General features: G+C 42.6%; 1 protein-coding gene across 1 annotated transcript in view; it reads right to left on the reverse strand.

Moving 5' to 3' along the window:
• Positions 1–13,471, reverse strand: part of ITGA9 (integrin, alpha 9) — a 212,360-nt gene that overhangs the window by 173,427 nt on the left and 25,462 nt on the right. The window contains exons 9-14 of the mRNA XM_009999062.1: positions 12,396–12,533; positions 10,133–10,238; positions 8,576–8,670; positions 5,533–5,623; positions 5,174–5,219; positions 2,104–2,258 (exon numbers count right to left, since the gene is read on the reverse strand). Of these exons, the coding sequence (XP_009997364.1) occupies positions 2,104–2,258; positions 5,174–5,219; positions 5,533–5,623; positions 8,576–8,670; positions 10,133–10,238; positions 12,396–12,533 (631 nt within the window). The remainder of the gene's footprint in view (positions 1–2,103; positions 2,259–5,173; positions 5,220–5,532; positions 5,624–8,575; positions 8,671–10,132; positions 10,239–12,395; positions 12,534–13,471) is intronic.

A 13,471-nucleotide genomic window follows, 5' to 3' on the forward strand; every position in this document is an offset into this window, starting at 1 on the left:
GAAAGCGCAGGACAGCCAGGGGATCAGGGCCATCCAGCATGGGTTTATGAAAGGGTGGCCTTGCTTGACCAACCTGATCTCTTTCTATGACCATGTGACCCACCTTTTGGATGGGGGAAGGCTCTGGATGTTGTCTACCTGGACTTAGGTAAGGCCTTTGACACGGCCTCCCACTTGTGGAGAACTGGGCAAATCATGGCATAGACAAGTGCCATGATTTACTCTTCACTGAGTGAAAAACTGGCTGGATGGCCAGACTAGGAAAGTTGTGGCAAAGGGGGTCAAATCTAACTGGTGGCCTGTCACCAGTGGTGCTCCTCAAGGTGTTCAGTTTTGGGGTCAGTCTTGTTCAATATCTTTATCAATTATCTGGATGAGGGGATTGAGTGCACCCTCAGTAAGCTGGCAGATGACACCAAATTGGGTGGGAGTGTTGATCTGCTTGAGAGTAGGAAGGCTCTGCAGAGGGACCTGGACAGGCTGGATTGGTGGGCTGAGGTCAATTGCATAAGGTTCAATAAAGCCAAGTGCCAGGTCCTGCACACAGGTCCTGTCCACAACAACCCCAGGCAACACTACAGGCTTGGGGAAGAGTGGCTGGAAAGCTGCGCAGCAGAAAAGGACCTGGGGGTGATAGTTGACAGCCAGATGAACATGAGCCAGCAGTGTGCCCAGGTGGCCACGAAGGCCAATAGCATCAGTAACAGTGTGGCCAGCAGGAGAAGGGAGGTGATCATGTGTCTGTACTCAGCATTGGTGAGGTCATACCTTGAGTCTGCATTCAATCTGGTCCCCTCACTATAGGAAAGACATTGAGGTGCTGGAGTGTGTCCAGAGGAGAGCTAAAAAGCTTGTGAAGGCTCTAGAGTCTAAGTCATAGGAAGAGCATCTGAGGGAACTGGGGATGTTTAGTTTGAAGAAGAGGCTGAGGGGAGACCTCATTGCCCTCTACGACTGCCTGAAAGGAGGTGAGTGTTGGCATCTTCTCCCAAGTGAATAACACCAGGACCAGAGGACATGGCCTGAAGTTGCAGCAGGGGAGGTATAGATTGGATATTAGGAAGAATTTCTTCACTGAAAGGGTGGTCAGGCACTGGAACAGCCTGCCCAGGGGCATGGCTGAGTCACCATCCTTGGAGGTATTGAAGAAACATGTAGATGTGGTGCTTCAGGGCAAGCTCTAGTGGCCAAGGTTGTGGAGTTTTTTGTGGGTGTTTTTTGGTGGAGTGTGGTTGTTCGTGTTTGGGGTTTTTTTGTGTTGATGGTTGGACTCAGTGATCTCAGAAGTCCTTTCCAACCATGATGATTCTGTGATTCTGCAAGTCCTCTGTCATTCCTAAACCATGGTGAAGGTAAAAACATAATGGCTGAACTAGGTAAACCCAGACTTTACAATCTTTAGAAATGCTTTATCTATCCCATACGACATCACACAATATTTAAGGCGTGTAAACATTGGGATGTAAAACACATGAGTAATATTTTAATGCAGTCAAGGTGCAATTACACTTACACACCTTAAACAATTCCAGTCATCCAACAAACTCCCTGTGTTTTACAGAGACTAACTAACCTTGAAGATATTCTTAGCATAAGTAAAATACTGGGCTATTGATAATCATTTTAAAGACAGGTAAACGGATGCATAGAATAGGATTTGCTCCTGTCTAGCAACAGTCCAGATTTATAATGCTCTGTTTCAAGATCCCCTTGTAGACTTTCCAAAAGTATTAATCTGGAGCAAGATAGCATTGATGGAGGATATGGATACAGAAATGTGTTGTCAAGAGGTAAACAGAGAATATGAGCTCACAAAACATCAGTGGCTCCTGTGTTCTCTCATCCTTGCAGTAAGCCCAAGGACACATTTCCCTCCTTTCACTGAGGAAGAAACTGCCCCAGCATTACATATGCTTCATCAGAAGGCAAAAACATGCCCAAGAAAGATTCCAAAGAGACTTCAACTTTCTGGAACCATATAGCCCTGCTCACCATGAAACAACTCATTTGACATTCTCATTTGATATTCTCATTTGACAAGCTCTTTTACTGACTCCAAAGGGAGCCTTCGACTCCAGGTCAACCTGCTAGCAGGTACCTTACCTATTTCTCCAGGCACACGCTTGCCACTGAAGCGAAAGCAGGCTGTGACATTGAGGCAGTTCACCAGCTGCAAGCTGTCATGGCACTGAGGAGCTGTGATATTTATGGACGCGGGCAGGAAAATGGAGATGTCCATGGTAATGACTGGTCTGGATCTGGAGATCAACAGAGAAGTGGAATTGAGAGACCTTTCAGAGGGAAGTTTCTCAGCCAAAGGAAAATGAAGTATATTTGGTTTATAGCACAATTTCAAGTAGACATGAAAAACAGGAGAGTGCTTTTGAACTGTAAGATAAAATACCACTTGACATAGCTGACAAGGACTACAAGTTTCTGAATGAAAACCACTGCATCAGCTTGAAGTTCACTGCTCTGAAACAGACTGCAGGCAGGCAGTATCAGTATTGTACACTGATAGTATATAATAAACATCATCTCCAATAGAAGTTGCATAAACCCTTCCCAGTGGCTGAAGAGGGTAACAAAAATAGCACATAGGCAACCGAGGACAACAAGCTTATGCAAGTGAGACTGCTTGCTAAGTGGCCTGGATGGTCAGGAACAGGTACACAGAGACCTTAGGCTTCCAGAAAATGGTCCATAGTTGAATTTCTGCCCTGAAAATTGAGGCAGAAGCACAGAAGTAGAAGGTGGATTCATACATACATTTATGGTTTTTAGAGGAGGGAACATTTCACTGATTTCCTCCTGGTGAGTGGTAAGGATTCAATATCATTTCACACTGCTCAATTCTGTTTCAGGAGTTAACCTGGTATACTGTACATGAAAGCTTTCCAGTCTGCAACTCCAGCATGAGGTTATTGCTACAACTATTCCTGGCTGAAGAAGACCTCCACTAGAATGGTAGAGGAAGCTGAGTGCCACAAGGGTCCAGGTGGATCTTCACTCTCACACAAACACAGAAGTTTCACCAGCTTGTTTGAGAAAAGCAGCCCAAAAGCCCAGGCTCTCCTGAGTAACTTCTTCCAAAACCAACTCCAGTAATTAAAAAAAAAAAAAAGTGCAGCAATCAGTAGATTCACTTCTAAGGTAGTCCCAACAGTTGTGCAAGGCCAGACCACATAAGCAAACCACTTCAGGACTCTCACAGCACAAGCCACTTAATTTAGAGGTAGGGGGAAATGGATGAGAAGAGAACAGGGACTGTGGTTTCATCTAATTCATATCGACTGGAACAAGACTCACTTCAGTCTCTGGTACAGCTTCTCAGATTCTTACCACAGCCTGAAATAACAGTGCAAGTTTGCCTTTTGAGATGGAAGATGAAGGCTAACTCTAGAAATACATACAGTAATAGGGGGGGAAGGAGAAAGGAGGAAAAAGAGTAAGCTTCCTAGGATCATTTCACACCTTGGAAAAAACCTCTTACCAAATGCTTGACAAAACGTGAAAGAGTAATTGCTGTAATTGATCTAGAAAAATATCTCTCTTAGAAAAAAAAATAAAATATTTATCCAGCCATGAAGCACTGTGTCTTTTCTCCTTAACAGTAGCTCACTTGATTATGCACTGGGGAAAAAAAGCAAAACATAATGCATCTGTCAAGTGGCCATACACACACGCGAGCAATACAACAACGACAATCCAATCCAAGTCACCGCGGCTTCCACCAAAGCCTTTAATATCACTTGGCAAAACATTTGTTAGTTTTGGCCAAAGGACTTGACAAAGGCTGCTGGAGGGGGTGAGGAAAAAAATAAGAAAAGCTGATTTCTTTATCCTAAGCTGAATCTAAACAGCAAGAGTGACACGCTCTAAATTGGCAGTAGCACCAATTAAGCAGGCTGCCCCCAAAGCCAGTCAGTAACGCGCTAAAGTCCTCCAGAATGCACAGGCAGTGGCTGATGGTGTGGACAGAGGTCACCATGCTGTTGTGATGTATGCTGCTTTAAACTTCACAGCAAGCCTTGCAGGTTGCCATTTCCTCCCCTGTGTGCAACAACAATGCAGGAGAAAAATGCACAGTTATTTTTTTCTAGTGGTTTCAGAGCTGTGCGGCTGTGAGATCCCACCTGGGGCACCTTTTCACACAAGCAGCAATTGCCTTCCTCTGCGTGCATGATGAAGGAAGAGAAAACTCTTCAGAAGACGATTACTTGTAACACTGATCATCAAGAGCTTTTCCTGCCCCCTCTACTTTTTTGTTTTGTTTTGTTTTGTTTAATTGTTTCAAATGGAAACAGAGCCAAGTTTTTCCTGCCTTGAACAGGAAGCAGGCTGACACATCTGTTCTGCAGCTCCAGAATTTGCCTTGCCAGTCTCACCACATCCCTGTACCTTCCATCAACATGCAGGAGTCCCTAGTGACTTCTAATGACATCTAGGTATTGACAGGATTTTTCTATTAAATATTAAAGAGTGTAACAGTGGAGCTGCTGCCAAAATTCAAACTTCACATTCTCTTCCACATGCCTGTGCATCTCAACTCTTCTCCTACTCTAACTCTCCAACTCCATAATTTGGTGAACCAAGCTGTCACACATCTCTCCATCAGATGAAACAAGCAATTGCACTTAACTAATATACTCAAAACAGCAGCCCAAATCCTGTATGCATTGCAAACGTCTCCGCGTTTCATTTCCCTGAAGACTCCTATTTCATTCTGTGTTCCACTCTAACTTGCAAAATTGCATCCCAGCATCATACGCAGCTGGCTTTTTGCTCCACTGTGTTCCCTTAAATCATGATTTATTTACTTTATGCAAATGCAAGAACAATAAAAGAGCCTTCTCACAAATTCAGAGCAACCTTTCTAAAAAGGCACTGAGATGCAACCCATCTCCTCCTGGCTCCTAACCCTTTATTTTCTTCATAGCTCTGGGAGTGCCATGTATTGTGATACCTCACTACGCCGTTCAAATTAGATCGTGCATTCTTTGACACCATCCATGTCTACGGTTCTGTTTAAAAAGTAATCCAGCTTGCTTTTTCTGAACACAATGAGCTAGGGAGAAAATTGGAGTGGTGGAGGACTTAGACCACGTAAGGTGTAAACAGAAAACAGACATAAAACAAAGGCAACAGCAGATGACAAAGACAAGGAGCTCACCTCAGAAGAACCACATTGTCTGACAAGAAGGCTCCAACCGTCATATCTGAAATTTTTGTAACATTGAGACAGTTAAAAAGGAGGCACAGAATTCAGTTCTTTCAAGTCAGCTGATAAATTACAGAGCATGTATTTTTTTAAAAAGCATTTTTCTGACTTAAATCAGCCAGTTGCTCCTTTCAAATATCTTTGCTTCTTATTGGGAGCTTCAAACAATGGAGAGGAAAGGGAAGAAAATGCTCGGCTTCGTCGGCCTCCTGCAATGGCAGGAACCAGCAACCTGGAAACAACCAGCTCTGTTGTTTGCTCAGCCTGCTGCTGTGTTTCCCAGTGCTCTCTCTGGCAGAGATTGGACATACCTGGATAACCATTGCCATCCATATCAACTCCCCCTGATATGGACTGGCCGAACATCCGCAGCATTGGGTTTATGGTTTGCCCAGACAGTTTCTGAAGTGGAAAAAAGTGAAATCAGTCAATAACAAAGAATTCTCTAAAAAAAAAAACCCAAAAAACTCCAAAAAAACCCTTCAAGTCTGATTTTCATGGTCACCAGGGCTCTTTTCCATGGGAGTGCCATGCATCTGCAGGCTAGCACTTCACCCACGCAGCCCTGAGCAGGAAGGTTGCTGACTGCAGGAAGCCCTTCTGCTCTGGGCTAGGAGTAGGCCAGTGTTGACTTGGATTGAAAAGCACACCTGCACTACAACCCTCATTCAGAACCCAGAAAAATAAAGAATACATCAAACAGATTTCTTGGAGGGGGATGGGGGTGGAAATTTAACTGCACCCTAGAGATTTTTTTTCTTTTTTTTTTTTTTCTGCAGTACCTTCAGTATTGTATATCAAAGTTTCAAGCAGCACCTTAACAAAATTAATGATTAATTGAAACAGAAAATCCTGCACAACTATTCCTTTTTACAAAGTTTGCCAGCATAGTCAAAGTCAAAATGATTAATTTTCATCCCACTTGGAAATTCTGGTTTCCATCAGCTATTACGCAGTATTTTGTGTCAGTCTGGAAGCTGTATCTCATTTCTGCCTCCCCAGCACAAAGATTAATCAACTTCTAACATAGCTTCTTTTTGTTTTTTTAATTACTAACACGAAAACTTTCTCTAAAAGGTTTGAATTGTAAATGCCTTTGTCTGAAGGAAATTAATACATCAAAATCTCATTTTCTAAGAAGGCAATCAGATGTCTCCCAGCTCTCATGCATTATGTTGGGCCACCAATGCGAGACCTGAACTCAAACCCACATCTGACTGCAGAAGTTAAAGACAGAGGAAACCTATCCCACAAAGTAATTTTGAGGCTGTTGGTGTGCTTCACAGCTTGTGACATGTGACCAGCTTTTCCTGGCCCTCCCATAAAAGGACATAATATTGGACAAAAGGTCAGACAGGAAATTCATGGAAAAAAAGACAAGTTGAGAGGAAGAAAGATATCCTGCAGTCCTGACAGCCAGTTTAAAGGAAAACCAGTGCTCTGCTGTGTACAGATCTTCTTTTCCTACTCATGGGCAGATAAGATTAAGAGAGTTGGAAGTCACTTCCTCTCTGCATTACACTTGCATCACATTTTTGGGGGTCCCAGTTTGGGTGGTAAATCTTGCCTGCAAACATCCCAGCGGGACATCTGCAGACTATTAGAGCCTGGAAGGCAGAGGTACAACACTGCTCTGCTTTCAAGTGCCATGAATGAGAACAGCAGGCTACAAAGCCAATTAATCTGCTTCTGCTCATAGCCTTTACTAAATCTGCTAAAGGGACTTGAGGGAACACCACTGACCAGCAATTTAAATGAAGAAAAGGTGTGTGGGGGAAGCTAACAAAATGGAAAGGATGAAAACACATAGCTGCAGCCCCGACCCAACTTATTTAAAAAAAGAAAACCAGGGCATGAAGTTTCCTCAGGGGTATAGTAATAGGATACAAGAAGTCTTTCACCTCTGGGTTCAAAGCTAGGGCAGGTAGGTAAGGAGCTGAAGTTGTTACACAGCTCTTTTGGTTGCACATTGGAGAAGAACTGATGGTGTGCATGGTGAACTCCGGCAGACGCTGGGAAATGGCACAGACATTGCCTGAAAGTGGTGCCCCCTTGGCTGCCTTGGGACACAAGGCAATGATGGAATGTCACCCTCTTCAGCTGGGATTTGTCCCACTGACCAGGCGCAGAGACATACACCACATCTGACGTCCTTGCTCCAGTGGGGAGGGAGATATTGTAAGCAGGAGGTTTTGCATCCCACCCTGATGATCTGGCATCTTCCAAAAATGTAAAATTTTCCCATGAATGACAAAAAAACCCAGTATTTTGATTCTTTGCAGCAACAGCTGGAAAGCTCCAGCCTTCTCAACAGCCAAAGAACCTCCCAGCCAGTGGCTCTCAGCAAGAAACGGGCAGAATCCTCCACATGCCACACAATAGTGTGTTTCAGAAGTACCCATATAGAGGCATTTAACTTTCTTTTTTTCTAAAAAGCAGTGCATGGCATATACACGGCAAAAGGGAGAAGGGCTAAACTTCTATGGTCTGTTAGAAGAGTCTCCAAAATAACCACTAGCCTCTTTAATTCTACTTAAATTGATTTACTGTGAAGAATCCCACCCAGCAACAAAACAAAACAACCAGAACTTCAAACACTCAGAGAGAGGGAGGGAACGTTCTGGCTCTCTGAAAAAAAGAAATGTGCTAGACAGAGACCAGAGGACACATGTTGGGCAGCATGAGCACAAATTTATCCTCTATACTGCCTGGCTACAGTAGCTAAATTGCACTGTGTCATCTTTGTACAAGATGCTATAGCATATCCCAGCTGATACTGCTTCATAAATAATGGAGAGGGGAATGGCACCCAAGAACAGCCTTGTGATTCATTGTCACATGCCGAGGAGAGAGCCAACAAGATGGGTAAAGAGGCTTCTGCAGGGCATAAAAGAAAATTTAGTACCTCTTCCTTCTCACTAAGCCTGCTTCTGCAGGAAGGGCAACTTCCCAACTGCCCACTGGCCTCCTCATAATGTATATGCTCAACTGTGTTCCCTTAAATCATAATTGATTTACTTCATGCAAATATAAGAACAGCTGACAACGGTAACACAAGACAGTGAAAAATATGTCCTGACTAACAGAATTGTACCCTAGAGATAGGCAGGGATACTTCATCCAAATATAAGAACAGCTGATAACTGTAACACAAGACAGTGAAAAATATGTCCTAACAGAATTGTACCCTAGAGATAGGCAGGGACAAACTCTGGGAGAAGTAATCTTCAAACCAGGACTGAGAACCAGGGCAATGATGAGGCTACTTATTATGGGACCTCTCAGTATGGTTTATTTCTGCAGGGCCTGGGAAAATGACTTCAGAAAGTTATCATAAATGATTGTGTCACGTACCATAGAGTACTGAGGTACAATGCCATTGGCATCCCCATGGTAAATGTACACTGCTCCTATGTAGTTATCCTCCTTAGGTGCTCCAATGGCAACATCTGTAAAACAGTACAGATTACAAACACCTCACAATCTATTCCATTAATCCAACTTTTTCCCAATTTTAGCCAGCTATCCATAGGAAAATAGCTCCCAACAGATGATCAGCATCTCATGTGAACCTGGCGGAAGGAACTTGTTTGATTTAATGAAGAGTTCATGTTAATATAAACTTAAAAAAAATAAATACAAATGTATATGAATTTGCACACGCATGTGGCTATGTTGTGCCTAATTAGAAACATATGCTTGTTATGGAAATTTGTGTTTATTAACTAGCAACCATGCTCAAAAAGTTAATTTAAAATCCTTTCACATAAAAATCTCCAATCCAGGGGAACATCAGCTTTGTGAACCAAGATAGCATCAGCAGAACAATCATTGTAGCACTACATTCAGTTTGCTTGAGCATCCTAGGCTCCAAAATGAGGCTGGATATACTAAATGGATAGGCTGGAAGAATAAAAGGCTACTGTGGGTGCACTTTCAAATTACATTTGATCCAATTTAAGTGCAAAAGCCTGCAGAAGGAATGATCCCACCTCCCATTCTCCTCCTCTGGTTGGACCTAGGGACTACACAGGTGCTAAAATTAAACTCCTCCCAATGGTTTCATACACAGGGAGTGATCCATCTCAGTCTGAAGTGCCTTCATCACCACAACTGACCCACAAGCAGCAGCAAAAACACACAAATGCATGTCCAAGTGCAGAGGAAGAGTATGCACACCATTTGTAAGGGCAACCTGCAATGAGGTTGGGTTAGGCTTGATGGGATCCTGCACCCTGAGTATCCTTAAAGAAATAAATCCAAACTCACTCTAAGTCAGCCTTTGCTTGAAAGTCCTTAATCTGCATTGCCAGAAATCTGGGCAGAAAAGGTGCGAGCATCAAGACTGTGCTCTCACCAATTGCTATCACAGCATGTGGCCTCACTGAGGGGCCTGTGAAAGCAGCAAGGATAGAATAGACCAAAGAAGATAAATCATTCATGGAGTATATTGTATAACAGGAGTGAGAAGCTACTTCTTAATTACACCTCGTTATGAGAAACACAGCAAAAAAAATGTCAGCAAAATTGGAGAGACATGATGACTGAAGGAAATGGGAAAGAAGGAAAGACAGACATAGGTTTTGTTTGGAGTGTGGGTATCTAAAGCTTTTTATAAACCTTACGGGGAAGAAGAAGATGCAAGAGCAGGGAAAGCAAAGCAATGTTAAAGAGATTGGAGTGCTAGTTGTGTGGATGTGGACTGAACTCACATTAAGGACAATCAGCTACAAACGCCTTTAGCAGACAAATCCTACGCAAGCACATTTATCCTTCGTGTGAGTGCAGGTACTGATCCAGTCCAGAGGAGCAATGGATGCCTTGCAGCACCCAGCCATGGGAGGAGACTTGCAGTGTCACCAGCCCCACTAGCATTTCCAGAGAAACAGCCCAGGAGGAGATCACACTGACCTGGGAAGCCATCATCATCAATGTCACCCAGCGCAGCCATGCTCTCTCCAAAGTGTGCATTGTAGGCACTGTCACCGTCCAGGATGAGCTGCTCTTCCAGCACTCCCTAGCAAGCAGGAAATAAAACAGTCAGGGAAATGGTACCAGCCCTGCACAAGCTTCCCTGTGGGTGCTGCCACACATGCTGTGGGAAGCACCTGGGGCAGGGCTGCAGCCTGACACTTGCCCTCACTGCACACAGATCAGCTGGGTGCTAGAAATCTAACTTACTTGGATTTCTAACCTTCTTTTAGTTTTAAGGGTGGGGGGAAGAAGTGCATAAGTGATATAACTAAAAGGCTAAATTAACTAAATGATAGCATGATGATGTAACTAAATATAGTCACAGGGCTTGGTGAGCTCCTGAAGGTTTCCAGATGCCTAAAATGTAATGGTCCAGAGCCTTCTCTATTGGCAGATTACACCCAAGGAGTGAAATCCTCAGTCCAGGCTTATTCAGCTAAACTCCAGTGAGTTAAGGAGAATTTTCCCCTAAGCAAAGAACATTTGAGCAATTCAATTTAAAAACTTTTTAAGTATTGGACAGAAAGATTAAAGCAAAGTCCCCAGAAAGCCTTCTGAAATGAAGAATGAGGAAAGAGATTTAATGAAATGAAGAGACAGAGGAAAGTTCAGAATAAAGTAGCTTTGTACTCCTATGCCATGAGAAGCCTTATAAGGATCTGGTATTTCTTGCCCACCCACTTTCTGGTCAGATACATAAGCTTTAGTCTCTTGCAGTCTTCCCTCAAGGGAAAAGGAACATTTCCACAAGAAAACAACATTTAGTTATGCAATCCAGCTCTGTACCCACCTCAAGGGTTGTTTTGTTTTGGTTTTGCTCCCTTTGTGAATGAGAGTAAACTGCCCTCTGGAACATGTAATAAAATCTTTTCTTGGCTGCAGGGAGTTGCTGACTATAAGAAAATCCCACATAATGAAATTGATGCACAACAGAGGGGAGACAAGCGGGCCTGTATATGCAACTTATGTCTTTGCAGTCTTCACAGGAAAGGACAAAATGTAAGTGTATTAAATCTAGCATTACCATGCATGCTTGTAATAAAATGCAGTTTTCTCTGATCCATTGCAACAACCTCTTAAGCAATGGTGCTTGTAAAATTAAACAGGTTTTAAAATGACCAAACCCCAAAATAAAACCCACAAACCTGCAAGTCATTGCCACTGCAAGTAGTTTTTGCTGCAGGTGTACAAGAAGCTCTTACTAGCTTCTTGACTGTTTTATAAAAGATAAAAGTGAACCCCTGTATGCTCTCACTGTGAGCAGGAAATCCTACCTACTATCTCCCTGGCATTCTGGACCCTAACCTGAGGACCCAGCAGCAATACTGCAATAGAAGAAGTGAGACAGCGTGTGGATGAAACTGCAAAAGTCAAGCTTGTTTAAAGGATGAGTGATAATAGAAATAAAATTACACCAAAATCTATTCTGAATTTTCACGAACACTGCCTATTGGACTTGTGGTGAATGTTAAGTCTAGCATAAACAAATCTTATACATTAAAGTTCACAAAATTCACTGATGAAGCAAATCAGTTTTGTTTTAGTCCTTTTATTTAGTCCTTAACTCCTACCTTGAGACTGCAGATTTGGGACCTGAATATTCAATACATAATAATAGGTAAACAATAATCGTTTTCCCATAAACACAACAAAAGAATTATCTTGTTTCGCTGACTCAAGAAAGTTTCAACTTTTCTAAGACTACTGTTGGATCATGTGAAATCCAACAGCACCAACTGATAAGACCTTCCCATTAAAGGCTAAACATGGGATATAATATAAAGTGAATTCAATCTCTGGGTTCTCATCACAGGGACTCCTAAATCCCCAGACATTTTTGTTCTGATGTGTAGGTCCCAGTGACCACCCAAAAGACAAAGGAAAACTCAGTCAAAGCTGCTGACTCTTACTTGGCTTTGGCATCAAATTCATGTAAAGCCACAAATACCACCAAGTTTCAACATAAAACCAGAAGCTTTCCCAGACCTCCTCAAAAGATTCACAGCTCTCTGATGAATGTGGGCTGGTGTCTGGGAAACCATGATACCAGATGAGTTTTCCGTGACTTCATGCTCTGCTAGAGACATCCAGAGGCCCACTATTTGAGACGCTGAGTTTCACTGTGCAGTGCTGGAAGGACACCAGTGTTACCCTGCCCAGACCCATAACCCTTACCGAGTCATCTCCTGTACATACTCACGTTTCCTCTGTTGATATAGACTGTGACTTGACCCTCATCTCTGATCTCAGAAAACATAGGTGCTCCGACCAGCAGGTCTGACAGCCCGTCAGAGTTCAGATCAACTGCACATAAGGAGGAGCCAAAGTAAGAGCCCATCTGTAACCAAGTCGAGTCACAACAAAGCATTCAGTATCTGCCCACACACAGGAGGAAATAATTTAGGTGGTTTTAAATTTACTTATTTTTTTTATTTTACATGATGACTTGCTGCTTTATCACTCACAAGCACTCCTACAGAGAAAGCTTAGGGGATAATTCTGGCAGGAATGAAACACTTTACTGTAACAATGCATCAGCTTGGATGCTTTACCAGCTGATTAAAATTTATAACCTGGGACATGCTTAAGTGAGATACTTGAAGAGCTTTCTCACTTTAGCTTTCACTTGTCAAATGTTTAAAGGAAGGGGTGAAATAAGTTTCCCAAACCAAGACCTGGCTAGTGATTATTTATGCCCAGAGCCAGACTTCCTAAACAGATTTGAAGTTGGGTACCACGGATCTTTATTTGAAGAAATAAAGAAAAGAAAAAAGAAAAATAGTCAAGAGGTAGGGTACCCATAAAAAGAGGCATCTAAAATTACCTCTTGATCACAGACTGTCTTCCCCTGTTCTACTTATATCAATTTGTATCAATCACCTTCAAACAGCAGCACTGGTTGTGGGTTTTGATCACAGCCTTTCCTCTCATGTACAGGCAGGTGAGTTGACACAGAAAGAAGATGTTCAATAAAAGCTTTTCAAGTGATACACAAACCTTAGCCACTTTAAATCTCCCATTATTACTGCTTGAAAAAGCTGAATTACTTAAATTGAAGAAACACATTCATTTAATGACATAACTTTTATGATGGATCAACATTAAATGCTAACAGTCTGCCAGCCAGCACCCACATTATGAATTTCAAAGAACATACACAAAAAGGAAATCAAAAGCAAGAATGATATTTCACCCTTACTTCATCCACTTCTTCTAAGGCCAACTACAAATCAGTCTCAAAACTAAAAACAACTTCCACAGGAAAATTGGAAAGAT

The sequence above is a fragment of the Chaetura pelagica genome, unplaced genomic scaffold (genome assembly GCF_000747805.2).
Source record: "Chaetura pelagica isolate M959 unplaced genomic scaffold, ChaPel_1.0 scaffold396, whole genome shotgun sequence".
NCBI lineage: Eukaryota > Metazoa > Chordata > Aves > Apodiformes > Apodidae > Chaetura > Chaetura pelagica.